General features: G+C 38.0%; 1 protein-coding gene across 1 annotated transcript in view; it reads right to left on the bottom strand.

Annotated features, from left to right (window-relative positions):
- The window catches only part of slc49a4 (solute carrier family 49 member 4), a 47,191-nt gene that overhangs the window by 20,466 nt on the left and 8,612 nt on the right, over window positions 1–18,113 (bottom strand). Inside the window, exons 3-6 of the mRNA XM_042002460.1 lie at window positions 13,845–14,116; window positions 12,966–13,095; window positions 7,137–7,245; window positions 2,505–2,572 (exon numbers count right to left, since the gene is read on the bottom strand). Coding sequence (XP_041858394.1) covers window positions 2,505–2,572; window positions 7,137–7,245; window positions 12,966–13,095; window positions 13,845–14,116 — 579 coding nt within the window. The remainder of the gene's footprint in view (window positions 1–2,504; window positions 2,573–7,136; window positions 7,246–12,965; window positions 13,096–13,844; window positions 14,117–18,113) is intronic.

Below are 18,113 nucleotides of genomic sequence, written 5' to 3'. Positions count from 1 at the left end.
TTAAATGTGTTGCAAGGTCCCTGCCAGTATCCACTGGCAATACAGTTTTTTTTTTTTGCAAGCATTTAAGGCTAATTCCCAAAGAAGGTTAGCATTACAGGAGTATAAGCCACTTAAAAGTGTGAATCTGCAACACCTGCAGCACAAAAAGCCTTTTAAGGAGTGGATTTTCTGCTCCCTGTGGTAAACTGACATGGCTGTGCTTGATTAAAGAAGGAAAACAGCTTCTGGTATATATTAAGTAACATCTGAACATTAATATCTTATAGCTGAAAGTGGGTGAAACAAGGAAAAAGACTGCTTCCTGCTTCTTTTACTACCAAAAGCTTTTCTAAGATTATAGCTAATGATCCCACAATGCCGCAAGTTAATAAAAGAAAGAAATGTAAAATTAAGAGTCAGAATTTTGTTTTAGCAAGTAACAATAAAGAATTTAATTAAAAAAAAAATTGTTTTATTGTTTTATTCTCTTTGTTTCAGCTCTGATATTTTTATTTTATTTATTTTTTATTAAAGCATCCCTTGTCAGATTGCATCTAGGGGCTCGTCTCCCCGACAATAATCATAATCAGCCTGGTGACTGGAAATACTTAATGAGAAAACTGGCTTCCTGTTATACAAGAGCCTGGAGCAGCAGTCAAATCACAGCAGGTCATTATTATATCATATTTTACATGGACACAAGAACACAATTTAAAGTGCACTGGTAGTGTTTGGTTAAATGGTAACAAAATCTCACAATTTTTAAACTAAGTATTCAGATTTTCTGCTTTAACTTTCCACAGTCAGTACAAACACTTGTCATAGCCAAATAAATAAATAAATAAAATAAAACATCAAAGCTTTTCAAGGCCAGTCTCCACAGATGATAAATCTGAGAAGCTTGCCTCACATTTTAGAGTGCGAGAGGAAAACTTATCTCTGAAAACTATGACGTATTTATCCTCAAAGGGAGTCAGACTGTGCAGCAGTAAACAAAACCTACTTTTTGTCCCTTTAGACTTCTCCCTAATCACTCAATTTAGATGTAAAAATAGCTGATCTGAAAGAAAAAGATACAGTCATCAACCTGTTTATTTTGTCAGCTGATTTTCTAAAAAGTTGGAAATAATGAAATCATCAATAGATGGAATAAAACAAACCCTCAAATATTCTAAAATGATTTAAACATACCTGGTATTTAAAACTGGAACTGTTTTACACTTTTGTGATCTTGCGTTTTTAAAAGACAGACAGTAACTGAGATCTGTTAAAGATTAATTTGTTTGACTATCAAATGTTGCTCTAAGGGAAGAGTAATCAATCCCTTCGCTGACTCTGAGTCTGTGTAATCTGCATCATAACTCACCAGCTCTGTTTACATATACTTTCATCCAGTGCTGCAAACAGCTTCATTGATTAACAGTGGGAGTTATGGACTCATTTTCCTGATTACAACTTAAAGAAAAACACCAGGCCTGCCTGGAAGTGCTGATTGGGCCCTAGCCTGCAACTGACATATATCCTTCAGAAATTAAATTAATCCCTATACACCTTTGCAGACTCCACACTTCCTCCATCTTCACAGTGTGACTCCATTATCTGTTATTGGAGGTAAAGCGGTGGTTGCATTAGAATCAGTTTCCCTCCGTCTACTGCAGTGTAGCTGGACTCATGACCATGTATCCAAAGAGAGTAGATAATACACCCTCCACTTTTCTTCATGTGAGATTTATTAGATGCTGATGGAGTTTTAAACTATTTCCAGGATGTATGTATCTTTGCACAGGAGCTATTCTTTGGGGGTGTTTGGCCCTCTTTTGGTCCAAACTGACAGACACTACTTTAAATTCACAGTATATTCTTAAATACTATACATGTGAATACTTCTTTAAATTTCTTTCTCTGCACATTTTAACTGGTTTTTTGAAGGAGAAAAGCTTTCATCCTGCTTTGCTGTGGTCACTGTAGGTGCAGCCCATTATTCTGCCCATCTGACACAACACTACACAATAGATTATACACGGAATATATGTCTGTGTGAGCTTCAAAGACGGTTTGCAGCCGTTAATGAGGTGTTACAGTGAATGCTTATTTTCTAATTTGATGCCTCACTGGGTCCATCAAGTTTTTACTGCGCTGGCTTGCATTAGTTTAATAAACAAATTGAACTGCCTTTAAAATCAGAGATGTGAGGTCCAGTTCATCAGTAGTGAGCTAGCATAGAGTAGCACTGAGTTCATGTCCATATCTGGAAGCCATGTTCAGTTTTCACTCAATGTGAAAGTCATAAAGATATGTAGAAAATGAACGCAGAATAAATCACTTAAGGAGTTTGTATGTGGGAGAAGTTAACTAGTAAGACCATCGTGGGGAGGATCAGTTACACATCAGTGGTCTAAGCATCCAAGGGTCTTGTTGTTCTTTGGCAGTCTTTCTGTACAAAATTATTTTCCCCTAATAACCACAGTCGGTCATCACAAAGTGACATACACATATAATAACAATCAGAATTTATTGCATACCTGGCCATTGCCACTCCAAACACACATCCGCCAACAGTAGACCAGAAACCAATCCAGCCTGCGTCCACCTGTGTAAAAAATAAGAAAATGGGATGGTGGGTTAAAAGAGACAGAAAAAAAATGAGAAAGGAACAAGACTTGGAGCAGCTGCTCAGCGTTTAAAGTCTGCTTAGACCATGTTGGGTGAAGTGCCAGGCCTGGCAGTGTGGTGTGTAGGAAATTAAGCCAACACATACATTTGGCCTTAAAGTCAGAAGAAATGAAGAGGGGGAAGAGAACGTAGCAGAATCCATAAATAGGAAAAGTGTTTTACATGTGACACACACACAGCTAGCGTGTGACACCTAGATGAAAACATCTCCAAGTGCCAATGACGGTGTTTTGTTGTCATGCATCTCCTTGAGGTGATAACTCAAATTTAACCAAATCCAACAAGATGGAGGATGATACATCGAGCAAGCTGAATTCAAAGAGGGATGTGGTCCTTTATGTTTAATCATGCGCTGCAGCAACATGTCAGGAAAGTCTCTAATAAAGATGAGTGGACTGTCGGGGTTGTTAAATATAAAATGTATTCCCTTGTAAAGGGTGATGAATGCCAGAATGTCATTATATCTGATCTAAATGTGACCCTCCCCCCGGATATTCTGTGATCACCAGCTTTCTGTAAGGCAGCAAAAGCTTACCAGATCTGTAACCGCCTCTTGTTTGCATAGTCTGAGGCAGAAGTGTGAGAAAAACTGCATCCTCTCCCCAAGTAAATGACAAAGATCAAAACATTTGAATCAGAGACATCTTCACCGCCCACACACTGTTGATAATTGCTGTTTATTCACTATGTAGGCTGAGCAGCAACCAGCGCCAAGATTTCTAAGGTGTGTAATATATCAGTTTCTACACTAATTTGAGGTTCAACACAAAATGCTTCCCAATATATTCCAATTCGAAGATGCAAATTAGTATGATCCATGAGTGAGTGTAGAGTTAATTTTACTGCAGTATTCCTAGCGCCTTGGAAGCCTTAAAAAGGGCAGATCCAAAGCTTAATCATTTCTGTTATATTGGATTTGTGTTAATAAGCTGGAGACGACCAGAGTTATGAGACAAAAAGAGAGAGCTTCAGGCTTTACACATCTTAATTTTTTTTCAAACTGCTCTCCCAACAAACCATTTTGGCCAACAGTCAATAAAACTTATCTTTAGCAAGGTATTCCTACTCAGACTTTGTTTTCTTGAAAATCCACTAACCATATTTAATCATAATATGTTCAAGAACTTCAAAAGTGAGTATGTATTAATAATCAGGAAAAACAAAAGCAGTAATTAAACTAAAATAAGCTGGACACATTGGGCCATCATTTTAGATCAGTGCATTCTAAATGGATAACCACTAAAGCAGCAGCTACTAATGATTAATGGGGACAGTAAAGCATCGGTTTCCTGAGTCATATTCATTTTAGTGATAAGAAGCCCAACATATCTCCCCACACAAAGGTCCCACGTGCTTTCAAGCCTGGATATGTAGCGGTTATTTAAGGTACTATATAATCCACATCCCTTTAGACTGTGTCAGTCAACTTTTACCTTTAAATTACTTTTGTGTTTTTTTGCTAAATTTCATCCCATGTATGTAATAATAATTATCCAAGATCCTGATAATGTGTGCACAGCGGTAGTTACACATCATCTCAGCAGCAGAGAACAATCAGATGCTAACAAGCCTCAGTATCTTGGTTTCTACTGGAATACTGCAGGTCGCTGATGCAGGTTATAAGACCATATCCAGATGTCTGAAGAAAGAATAAGATGCTTATGTGTGTAACTCACAACCAGGACACTTGTGCACATGTAAATACACGCAATGGCTCAGGCCTTGGTCCTACCTCCTACAATCAAAATGGAGAGTATGCTGTCAAAATATTGAAGGTGTGGAAACTGGGGCTTGAATGCATTTTAAATTGATGTGCAATTTTGGGTGGGATTTGGCGGGTTTTCTCTTGATTTGATTTCTTTTTGGGGCGAAACAGCAGCCCCTGTCTCTGCAGGGCTCCAGCTCATGTGGAAACATATTGGAAGTGAGTTGTGAGAAACACTTCAACTGGATGGAAGTAAACTTTAGTCCTCTGAGATAGCAGCTCACATCCCACCTGGGAGAGGGTCATGGTCTTGGATTCATAGATATTGTTTCTGATTCTATCACACACAAGTTCACACACTCAAGTGGGTGCTGCAATTTCACTGATGTAAACATAAATTGCATTTATTGAGTCACAATAATTAAACTATTTGAAAGTCTTTGTTCAGCCATAGCTTCTTAAATTTCTAAGTCTAGTTATAGTGGAATCACGACATCACCTCCAGCAGTGTAATTTGCTAACCAGCTGGTCTGTGCAAACCTCTTTTTCTAATTATTTACACAGTCTGACATCCACAGATTCTGTCCTGAGCTTCACAGTTGTGTTATTTGCAGGAAAAGTTTCCTCTGCCTGTTTAATGTGTTCTAAATCAGTTTACAGACACTCTGCCATTGACTGAGGACAACACACACACACAACTACAAACAGAAAAATAAATAAATAAAGCAGCATTTGTCTTGTCCTATGACAACTGATCCCTGCTCCTTCTTTACAGCAGTCATGGCCACCCCTCAAACAGACTGAGTCACTAGCTGAGGAAACAGATGACAAATGCATCTATATTTTTGAGAAGAGCCCTGAGGAAGCATCTGAAGGAAAATGCTGAAAGAAATGGAGGGAACCAAGGAAAGAGAAAAGATTAAGTTAGATCTGGAAACAGACTGTAGATAAATGACTGCCTGAAGCAAAGGTAAAGCAAAGCTGCCATAAGTGTGCACTTCAGATGGCAATTGTCCCAAAACAAGGTAGCAAGGTGGAAATAAATACCAAGGTACTGGTATGTTTGTAATTACACCAGTATGAAATTGCCCATCTGCAGCTAAATTAACAGGTTAATGCAAAGCATTAGAAAATTAATAGGAAGTAGGAAGTTGCTTGTTTGCTGTCATTGCTTTGTGCACTGACCTGGAGCTCATACTGAATATTCTACATTCAGGGACAGAAAAATGGCTGCATAGGAAGGATGTTGTGCTTATGAGATGCTTACTTTACAAGGATAGCATCTGTCTGCACTGTTTTTGGACCAGACAGAAACAGCACAGCTTACAGCAGATAGAAAAATTGGATGAGTTTAAGATGTGATTAGAATATGTGGGTCAATAGTGGGCTTAAATAAAAAGAAGCAGTATTTGTTTATTTTTCATTTCAGCCACCTCCACACAATCACAAAAAATATATATTGTCTTTTGCACTGGTGTTCCTGCTACACTGTCACATTCATTTGCAATAATTTTGTAAGCATGTTTTTAATCTATAACTTGTATAATTCACAACAACATGCTTTATGTTCATAGCTAGCATAGATTTAAAAAAAATCTGGGACACATTTGAGAACAAATGAAAGTCTAAGAGCAACTGACTATTACCTTTGTTAACTCATTACAGAGGCACAAAGCAGAGGTGGGAAAAATATTTTATCCTCTGATCTGCTGGGTGTCATCTCCTCTCTGGCAGCACCTGTACGATGATAACATTGAAAAGATGCTCTCTTTGTCTTTTTAATCACTGCTGTGCCAAGACTTGGACAAAAAAAACAAAAGAAAAAAAGACTATCCACTATTCTTCACTATGTGCTACACAAGTATTCTCCTTCATCTTGTCTATTTGTTCTCAACTGGCAACCAGGCATGCCAATGCTGAATTGAAATTGACTGTGCCCTTAACAAAAGATAGAAACAAAAAATTGGTGCAATAAATAGGGAAAAAAAGCACAATTGCAACAAGGAAAATGGTCACTTTCTTTAAAAAAAAAAAAAGGGGGGAGGAAGTAGCGGGTGACGGGGGGATATTTCCTCAACATTTCCAGTTATTCTGATCAGCTTTAAATTGTAATTTATGTCCTTTGAGCAGCATCTGAACAAAAACATACCTCCCTCTCTGAAAGCATGAGGCATTTCTGAGAGATAATTTATTATTCAACCAAAGACTAAAGAGAAACCATACTGGGATTTCATCCTATTCTTCATCTAAGAAATGTTCATGAGTGAAAAGCTTTTGAAATTGGTGGCACAGGTGGAGATTTTCCCACTTTTCTGGGAAAAATCAAACCCAAAAAAATGGACTGGCAGGTTTTTCATCTTTTTATGAAAAGATGAAGCAGCATATATATATACATATATATACATATATATATATATACACACACAACTTAAGCTGAGTGTACATTGCATAATTTTAAGCTTTACCAGATGAAATATGACAACCAACAGGGGTAATAATTGTGGTTCCACTACAGATGTCCAGAACACAATCAGCCCCAAACCTTCTATTTTATTTGAACGATGGGGTGTTCCTTTTCTATTGGTGACAGAATCGTAAAATCTTGGTGAAATATGTGTGTCGAAACCTTGTTTGTCTGATGTGCTCTACAGCTGTGGTGATTGTGCTAGTTAGAATGAAAGCAAGGCATGATTCCCCATGATTCAGAAGGTGTCATCATAGCACAGTCTACATCAATGTCTTCATGAATTCTGTAACGTCTGTATTTACCACTTACCTGGCTAACTTTAGCTGGTGTAAGTACCATGTCGAGGACTCCTGACCAGCCAGCAATCACTCCTGTGGGGACTGCATAGGCCAAGGCGATCATCAGGAACCGCAGGTTGCTGAAGGGGACAAACACACAGTCATTATTCAGGCTTAACACTGACAATACCTGACTATGTGCTAAAATGTAAAAATAGTTCACTCATGGTATGCCACACACTACTTATTACTCAAGTTCTATAAAATGGACTACTGAAGTCACTTCTAAGGTTGCTCACATCAATGTAATTTAATGTAAAAGAAAATCACAACATTTAACATAAATGTAATTTATTTATTTATTATACAACTATTGTACAACTCACAGCAAATCAAATTCTGGTCTTTATAGTACATTTAACATTTATTTGTTCAGACCAACAAATCATACAGATTAGTTAGTATCTCTCTGAATATTTTTATATATGTGCATAAATCCCCATCGTAACTAAAGTAATTCATTTTCTCAAAATTGCTGATGTGCTTTTACAGGCTTTTGCATATAAATATGAGTTTCGACAGCTTATTAAACAGAGCTGATACATTTCTAAAAAAAAGTGAGAGGTCATAGGATTATCCAATGACTTTGCTGCATGTCATCTTCCTCCCACCCCTCTTTGCCCACTAACCTGCCAATTCTGAATAAAGGTCACTAGTTCCTAATAAAACTCAAAGATTTTAAGCCCCACAGATTTTCCAAGTACAGCCTGCGTCCTGTAGCACTGACCTGACATGAAGAACTGAAAAGACCATAACAAAATGTGTCCTTCTCTTGTTCACAGGTGTTTGAAGGTTTACCATCAGCTGTCATCTACGCATACACACTTGCACTTCCATCTATATGAGGACACTGATTTATGTACTCTCCGTGGCTCCTTCGTCTAACCTTTGCAACAAACTAGATATCAGTTCCTGGTCAACTAAAAATGTCATTAAATTTATATCCCGATATCCAAAGCTAATCATGGTGAACTCAGACACCTATTATAGACCCTATTTAAGGACACGTGAAGATTTGCTTTTGACAAGCTTCCATAATGTGACAGTGCAGGTACTTTCTTTGTACCCACAAAATTAACAATAAAAGTGCACGCACACAGACCTCTGGCTCATCTTCCTGTGCCTGTCAGCAGAAGATCTATCTTGTCCTCAACATAGTGACAGAAATATAAGCAGCTGTCTAACATCAGTGAGAAAAACTGACAGATTAAAGATCTTAGCCATATCAAAAACGGCATAACACACCAAAAACTGAAAAGCGTTGTCAAAAAGTTTTAGTCTCTATGATCACTCAAAAAGAAAAAAATAAATAAATAAAAGCCCACTGACATTTGCAACTCTACAGAGTGTAGTAGTTAAAACAAAAGTTGAGCCATTAACCTCATGAAAAATAATCAACATTTTGTCTGGCTGCAGCTACTATTATTAAAATAATAATTTCTACCTTAATAATCCAGTTGATCTCATATTAATAGTCTTGAGATACATTATATCACCACATTTAGTTAAACAAAATAAAAAGACTTTTGCTTGTTTGTTTTGTAGCATTATCTGCATTTCACTGGACTTAAAATTTACAGCATCTTTAATGTTATTGCTATAGCTAAAGATCTTGAAATCATATCCATGAGCAGCTTAATGATCATATAACCTAGGATGACAAATACTGAAAAAAAAATAAGAACTGCTCTTTAATCAAAGCACTCTTAAGCTAGTGATTTATAAATCTAACCACACGTGACAAGTTACATTTAAGAGATGTTAAGCTGACTCTTATTTTTATTATGAATATGTTCATTTTCTACATTTATTTCATTAACTTTGGAAAAATAGTAATGTAAAGTTGCAAAAGAAAAAAAGGCAATTAGAACTGTTTGGGAAGAAGTAATTTGACTGATTTGGTTATCTTTTCAGCATAGCAATTTAAGATAAAGACTTTTTATCAATTCATTAACTTAACTCAAACTATGCAAAAGGCATTATCTTCCAGCAGTGATTATAAGCTGTAGATATCATAATGCAGGGTTTGATATAAGCTGTTGCAATCTAATCTCACAGTTAACTGTATGCAAAAAGGAAAAAAAAAACAAAAAAAAAAAAAAACAAACAAAACACATCATTATTATAATCATATGCGCACATCCTGTCTACACACACACACACACCGACATTTCCTCTTTGGAGTAGATATCAGTCCTCCAATCACATGGCACCCAAATACAATCACTTGGCACAACAACACCCACTCTAATCACTGTTGCCCAGTGAGATGGCATACGGATGTAAAATCAGAGCCACCTCCTCAACCCAAACAATGTGATTATAAACACAAGGAGACAAATGAGGCCTGGCTAGCAGAGCAGGCAGCAAATTCTAACACCGTTTTATTTGTTTTTTGCTCTTGTCTTCTTTTGTTTATGTGCGCTTCTGAACTTATGTGTTTGTTCTTCCTCGTTTTGTTATAATACTGAACAGTATGAACAAGGAGAACCTTTATGTGGACTTGCATACCTTATAAGGCACACAATCACAGCCTGCAGAGAGAAATTCCCACAACACCAAGCCTGAGCTTCAAAAGTGATGCTGCTGAAACATATTCCCACCCTTTTCCTTTGTTGACACTGGTGCACTTCTCAATGTGTCATTTTTATTTGTGGAAAGCTTTGACCATATAGAAAAACAAACACAGCCTGCTTCTCTGCAGCAGATGGCCCATCTTGTCCTAAGCAGCGTGAGGCTACTTGGCCTTGGTGAGAGTATGAAGGAACAGTCATAAAAACCTCGTGATGGAGCACTTTCTCTGTTTTTCCCTTAGCACCTTTTTCATTAACCTTGTCACAACAGCAGGAAATCAATATCTAAGCACTTTTATTCTTACACAACCTTTTACAGACAACCAAAAGTAAGCAAGCAGATGCTAGCTACCTTGGGAAAGGACAATTTTCTCTCCTCTTTGCATCTTGCCAGTGATTAAATATTTTCAAAGAAGTCTCAAAACTGGTAGTGTCATCAGCTAAGTGCCATTTGTCCTTGGCCAACCTGGCTGGAGAGCAATGCATCAAGATGACAGCTTTCAAAGCTAAAGTGAGTATGACCAGAGAGGGAGGATCATCAATACTCCAGCTTTGAGTTAAGCAGTCTTTGCTCACAGTTTGATCAAAATACAATGGTAATTTTGCACCACGTGTGGAGACATCCAGACTTCTAATTACACTGCTGCTGTGGAGGCAGATGTGAACAGCTGGAAGCTCTCATCAAGCTGAACATCCATAGTTAGTGCTCAGATCGTGACAAGCTAAATGGATGAGCAGATATGTCACTGGATAGATGTTAGGCATGCTAACTGATTACTTGGCTGGCACCTGCATTTATTGCAGAAGCCACACAATGTTATCATTTACTTCTGTCTTAAATCCACCATCTTGGTGTCAGGATCAACACTGACCTCATCCAGACAACCAATCTGCTTTCTTCATCAAAGATGGGCAACATTTTTCTAAAGAACAGAAGATTACCATGGTATGTTTTAACCTAGAGCAATTTCAGGCAAAAAATATTCACTACTGTACCGAAAGACCTCAGAGGACTTTGGCTCATCAAGCTAAGACTACAAAAGGCTGCCTTTACAATGGAAGATGAAAAAATTGACAGTTTATTAAATAGCTTAAAGAGTCTACTTTAGCGATAATGTGAATCCTGAATAAAAATGACCAGGTGTGATGGACTGAGGTGAGATGTCACTGGTCAAGATCAAGAATGAGGAAAAACAAGTTAAAGTAATGCCAGTAAACTATAACTAAAAACCTGCGTCTGACTTGTTTTGGTGCCACACTGACATTTATTATGAGCAATCATGGAGCTGTCAATCCCTTGAAACATCCTTAGGTTGAAAACCCACACTTCTTTTTACCGTTCCGGAGCATCACCTTACAGCAGCATTTTTTGGCACCACAATAGAGGCCAACAAGTGAATATCAATACACTAGCCGATTCAAATGCACACTGTGGCTGATTTATTAAAGAAACCCACTGGACATTATTGGAGGAAGCAAAGACAAGAAAGAGAATGAAAGGGACAAAGCAAGAGATGAGAGTCAACATCTGACTGACTTTTACTGACAGGAGAAAACTCGGAGATGAGACAGGATGTGAGATGGATGCTGAACTGGCGGTCATAAGAGGGCACCACAGTGAGAATATCTGCCTGTAGTGAGGCTTTAAGGTATCAATTTAATGAGAATAACATTGACATTTTCTGATAATTCAATATTCACTTTTGTTTAGGGTCTGACTTGGTCTTCAACAAATTATGAAGGAAATATTTTACTCCCACACTATTGGATCTACTTTAGATCAGTTAAAAGATCACTGTGAAGTTTGAATGGGCATGCATAGTAGAAATATGTGGAAATAGTGGAAATATGGCAGATCAATGTACTGAGACACAACCAGTCAAAGTCCTATTAAACTAAATCAAACCTAAATGAAGTTAAAAAAGCTCAGTTTAACTCTAGTTTGTCATTCCAAGAAATCCATTTTACATTACAGTAACAATCTTTAAAGGTGAATAACTTCACTAAGGCGTTTACATTATTTGATCAAACGCTTGTAAGATGACACACTGCCAAAAAGCACTTTTTCTCCTCTGTGTCCAGTTCCTGATAGGGCTTGATGAGGCTGAACTGGGATACAACATGTTGCTTATACAGGTCATTGGAAAGCTGTCTATCAGACGTGGACCAGAAATGCTCTAAGCTGGATGGCCTAGTTTGGTCGGCAAGTTCATATGCACATCTGTCCAAAACCTTGCATTAGGTTTATATCTCCACAGTCCCTGTCATCTAGCTGAGATAAAACCTTGCATGAGTAAAGCCTCTCTGTGCTTGTCAGAGGCCCCTAGGAAACCTGGCACCACAGTGGAGCTACTTCTTACTGCAGGGGATCAAATGTAGCCAACATAGCTGGACCAAATCCCTGGTTGATGTTGCCCAGCTTTTCTTCTCCCCTCTCCAGCCTTTATTCCCTGGCCACTACCACAGGCCTCATTCCTTTACAAGCCAGGCAAAAAGGCAGAGCACTCGCTCTTCAGGCAATGCTGAGTCCTCATGGCCCAGAGGATAAGTATGGCCTTGATGGAAAGTGTGGCGGTGTAGAGATGGGGTGTTGCGGGATTATAATAAAATGTGATTCAATTTTTACTTCCCAGAAGCAACAGAAATCAACTGCATTCCACTAACATCCAGGGTCTGTCATAACATACCATTTCTCTTTCTGTCACCACAAGCATCAGGGGTGTCTCCTGAGAATATACTTCTAACTGACCCTGGGAATGTGGATGCAAGGGATGTTTTCAACAGCTACTACTATATTATAGCTGAGTAATTAATCTAGAGGGAAGGCAGAGGGCTTCTTTGATAGCAACCCAAGCAGATGGTGAGTGGCAGACCCCTTCATTAAGATTCCATGTCCCTCTCCAGCACAAGATTCTGCCACTTTAACTCTCCAAGACAAGAGGCACCCATTGCATAAGCAAATAAGAAACCAAACTCTGTGTACATAGAAGTTAAGACAGAATTGAAGCTCCAGCAGAAATTTGTTGCTGGCGTCCCTGTTGGAGACTGAGGTCATAAAATATCAAATTGCAGTTGAAAGTTATTTCAAACACACATCTGTTATAGTTCATCTAAATCAAGGACACAAGTTAAGCATGCTGAGTAACATTAAGGTTTTATAGGATACTGATCTCCCATAAGTCATTACTATAAAAGTGTGAATACTACATATGCGTCTGTGGTTTTACCTAAGAAGCCTGCAGATGCTGCTCCTGTAACTAAGTCTCTGGCTTGCAGCAGCTACACTGGGGGGCATCGGTGGGCGTGATGGGAAGTAGAGCAGGACCGCTGTAAACAGCACCGCAATTGCAGCCAATTCTGTCAGAACAGAGTGACACAGATAAAAGAATGAAAAAAAAGACATATGTGTTATTTTCAAAGATACATGAAAATGCTCAGATCAATATGACATTTTAAAAAGGTCAATGTGACATCTTAAAATCCTGTGCAGATATCCCTGAGGTGATTGTAATGGTCTGCTAGACTAGACTGGAGAATGAATGCATCTGACAAAAATGATGGAATCTGAAATAGCATTGGTTAATAACACAATTTATTTCTTTTGAAGAAGTAAAACTTTTTGAAGTTTAGTTATATATAATAAAGCTCCACTGCAGCCATATTGAATGTATGTCCTATTCAATACACCATAAAGGAACTGATATTAAAAAAAAAAAAAAAAAAAAAATCAAATGGACTTCATATTCTTTTTTCTTTAAATGACCTTTGAAACTTTTGATTAGCAAAATGTGACAGCTTTGTCCTTCCAAAATTAATAGTACTACTGTCGATTAAAGAAAGCCACTGCCTAAATCTATAACAGCATGCTTGTTTCTCTTTTCACCATGTTTTTAATTTTCTGAATCAGTTAAGCATAACAGCCCCAGCAAGCTATTTTTCAGAGGCGCATTTATGAGGATTAGAAACTGAAGCTCTTGCCATTTGTGCAAAATTCCTGAATCCCCTTTCCTGATTGTATTTCTGCCCCTCGACGGGGCTGACATGATGTTGGAATGATGTGCAATCGATCCCCCGTGCTGTCACAGGTTCTTGCTCTCTTTTGGTACCTGCATACATGACAAGCTGGATCCTGTCTCGAATGGAGTTGTCAGAAACCGCTGCTACCATCGTAGTGCCTGTCTGGGAGTCATTTGGAGCTGGAACAACCAGAGGTCCCACTACAAATGAAGTAGCACTTCCTAAGTAGGAGAAAAGCGAGGCCACTGCCGTTGCTGTGGCTCTCTGATCAGGTGCAAACCAAGTGGTGGACAGGTAGGGGCCAGCGCTCATTATAGTGGGTCCTGCTAAACCATTTAGAAAATGGCCTCCGTGTATCAACCTGTAAAAGAAAAGACAGGAGGTAGTAATTTCAGATCCACAGCAAAAATCAACAAACAAAATAATAATTGTAAACCACATTAAAAGTTATTTAAATCTTACTTTACTTAGCTAAATGTAACTATTCAAGTTTCTCAGCCCCACTGCTTTAGTGTGATCAGTATCACTATGTTCAGTATACTGATACTGAACAACCCTCAATAATCCCTAAGAGTGACTGCAAATTCACTAAAATGTGGTCTTCTATCATGTTCAGCCTATAACAGACTTGATATTCTGGGTACTAAATTCTTTGAGGGTTGAGGCAACTTATAAAAACAAGCTAAACATATTTTATAGGAAAACACGTTTGAACTGCAAAACAGAACAAAAATGATCTTTTAAGCAGGACGTGTCTTTCAGAAACCTTGAAAAGAATTATTTTGCATTCATTGTTTATATACTATATTAAATAATATGATAAAGAAGAAGATAAACATGTGAGTATACAATAAATGAAAAAGTGTAGTATAGAACTAACTTCTGGAATTATCAGGTATAGTTATCTCAGGAGATTAAAGTAATAACCTCCCCCTGAGAAAGTCCAGGTTTCAGTCTCACATGCACCTTGAGACTGAGTTTAGTGAGACAGATGGATTCTGAGATATTCCCTGATGCCACCGGAGCCCTGAAAACCCTCAACCCTTTCCAGACCTGTCTGACAGAGACAGCCAGCCGCTGGAGACAGCTCACGGCTGATTGATTGTCTGTAAGCTTAGTAAAGACACCATTCATTCAGAGCAGTCTGAGCCAGCTCAGCAGGGAGACCAGGAGGGAAGAATAACAGAAATAGGAAGACAGAGGAAATGACAGGGAAGATGAGGTGAGATCTTGTGATAATTCACAGTTTTCAGTATTTAAAAATATTCTGTAAATTTTCCATCAGATTGGAAATTTGACACCCAAGAGTTCCAGCTAATTGTCACTGAGGATGAGCAAAAGTAGAGTGGAAGGGGAACAGTGAATCTTTGGAGTTTAATTAACTTTTATATTTTTAAAGATCTTTTAAATACCAAATTATACAGAACATTTTACTCCAGAGGTGGGTTGAGTAAAACCTTGAAATAACAATTTGTTCTTTAATAGTGCACAAGAAGCACATAAGACAAGCCTGTCAATTTTTAACTGCTAAAAGTTTAAATATTATTCAGACTAGTTACCATGTTTTTGATGTCCAACATTGTTATTGTTAAACATTTAAATAGGAGACAGTGATGGTGCTGACAAAATCAGCAACTACAGTCATGCAAATATTGCCTAAAATTTTTTGTCTGACTTGACATGAAGCTTTGACACATTTTGGACACATCTTAACATTTAAATAATGTTAAGAAAAAAATAGATTCAAAGCAGGCATGTTTTGTATAATCTTCAGAGTGCTTTCACCTCACAGGCCCCCAACTCTATCTAGTTTAGCTGTGCACTGCCTCTGGGCTTCACAGACGAATGTGTCACAGAACACAAAGAGCAGTGGTCAGTGACAGAGTGATAGGAGAACAACTTTTTCACCCCATACCTTCTTCCCACATCTCCGACCTGCTGACATCCCAGCCTACACACCAGCCCTTCCTAAAACACTTTGCAGCCCTTACTTTTCATTCATCCCACTCTCATTTTTTTCTAACTTCACTCTCAACTTTACGCCAAGAGTTTTCATCCCTTGATATAGGTGTGTAATACAGGATGACCTGTAATCCGTCTCTCTGAGTGCATAGGTTCAACATTATCAGGCTGTCTGATCCGATCATCTGTGTTGGTGCAGGAATGACTCTGACTCCTCTGCATGCAGTTTCTGTCAATCCTTTATTAAAATGAATTGCTGCATTCCTCACCATTTTCTTTGCTAAGTAATTATGAGTGACATGGGTAGCTGTTATGCTGTTATTTTCATTTTGGCAGGTAGGTCATCATAATTGTTTGTCATTATTTTGTTGCATTACTCACTTAAAAAAATGTGCCAATGTAGCAAGGCAGAAGCCATATGTTGTATCAGGTCTTAATGGGTAAACCTCAACTAAGAATATTAGGCATATCACTGTTGTTACCCTTCATTTGGCTGGACTGGCATGTCACTTATTTAATTCTGATGAAGCACTTGAATGGTGCGCAAAAAGAGGCAGTGTAATATTAAACCTTCAATTTAAACTGGACATGTTATAATTTGTATTTGTGTCCTTTTTCCTGTGTGTTTTATATAATTCCTTTGCATTTAAGTCCAACAGAAGACGCTGCTCCTTAACTGCTTGAAATCCCTCAGTGACAGTCTGGGCATTTTACCTTGAGACTAGATTTGCAAGTCTCAAAGAATGAAAAGCTGCATTCCACCAGTTTTTGCAAATCAACTAACCAAGCAATGTAGACTGGGCCATTAAAGCAGGGACCTTAATATTAAAGCACAAATTACATTCAGCCTAACTGAATCTAATAATTGTAAATGAGGACAATATTGGCTCCTTCATGTTTATTTTTGTTCATAATAATCTAGAGAGCTTTCCACTGCTTGAGTATTCCTTTTTTATTTTATATAAAACATGCATTTTTCATTCATAGTGCTAATGAAGTCGTTGATACACACTGAATTCTGTTTACCTGCAGGAGAAAGTCTTTGAATGAAGTCCACACACAGTCCGTGTGTCGAATCCATACATAACTACCGCAAACAAGCCCAAGTCAGGTTTTGAATTCTGTAACTAAAATCTTTACTAATGCCTGAGACAAATACCAGACCAATCTACCTGTATGTCTGTATATATCCTCTCATTTGTTAATTTAAAACTAAGGTACAGTTTTTATTAACACTAATAATCAAATTAAGATACTCAGAAAAAGATAATAAAACCTTAAGTATTGTTTTCTTTTATTTTTCTACAACACACTCCCACTACTGCAGCACAATAGAACAAACAACTATTATTTTGTACAAAATTGCAACATTAAGGCATCAAACAAATACATTCTAAGCTAAAATTAATCAGTATGAATAAATATAACTACCTATTTGAACAAGAGGACAACTTTTGCTACTGACAGTTTTTCAGTACCAACTTTATTTATCAAAAATAAGACCAAACAAACAGTCTTTAGGTGATGCAGATGGATGGTCACTAACATGAAGATGAGTGGTCACATGAGGGAGCTGCACTGTGGCTGGTGAGAGAAAGAGATGGAGCAGAGCTGTTTTTTTCCACAAGTTATGATCGTCACTTTTGATGAAACTAGTCAGGCCAAATCAGATTGAGAATGAGAAATGGAGACCTGCACTGTGACAAATTAATCTGACTGCTTCTGGTCTGCCGGGGCTCAAAAACTCAGTTCAGCCATCATAAAAAGGCCATGCCAAATCTTCTTGGGGTAACACAGCAATCATCACAGTAACATAACAGCCTGATGCAGGATCCACAGCTGATAGCCAGTCAGTCAGTGAATGAGGTGGGACCTACATAGCGGAAACTACAAACAGCTGTTTTGTAAGTTAATACATCAGACAAACTGAGATGGTGAAACAACACTAAAACACAGGAAGGATAAAAAGTTGACCTCACTTATTTAAAAGAAGAAATCACTGCAAGGTCTAACCAGTAGTCACCAATGAAACCAATGTTCCTCGCTTGCACTTTGCAAAACACATTCAACTCACTTCCTTCTCTAAGTTCTTTTAAAAAGGTACTAAACACAGAAGAGAGGAAGTTTCACTGGTCTGTTCTCACACGTCCACAGCTTGCTTTCATTTCCAAAAAAAGATCTTTGAAACTCAAAACAAAGAGGCAGCATGCTGTCTCAAGTGGCTGTCATGAAGACAAGTAATTGCCTTTTAACATGAAAAGGTGTGTAGATCAAACAGGTCTGCAGGGGGTTTTTGAGGATATGTCACTGTTTTTAAACCCGGATAACTGTCTGCTGATCAGAGCAGCAGGAAACTTCCAGTCCTGTTTGACTGCTCGTGTAATTCCCTTGATCTT

The sequence above is a fragment of the Melanotaenia boesemani genome, chromosome 12 (genome assembly GCF_017639745.1).
Source record: "Melanotaenia boesemani isolate fMelBoe1 chromosome 12, fMelBoe1.pri, whole genome shotgun sequence".
Lineage (NCBI taxonomy): Eukaryota > Metazoa > Chordata > Actinopteri > Atheriniformes > Melanotaeniidae > Melanotaenia > Melanotaenia boesemani.
This window is presented reverse-complemented; position numbering and strand designations above follow the sequence as displayed.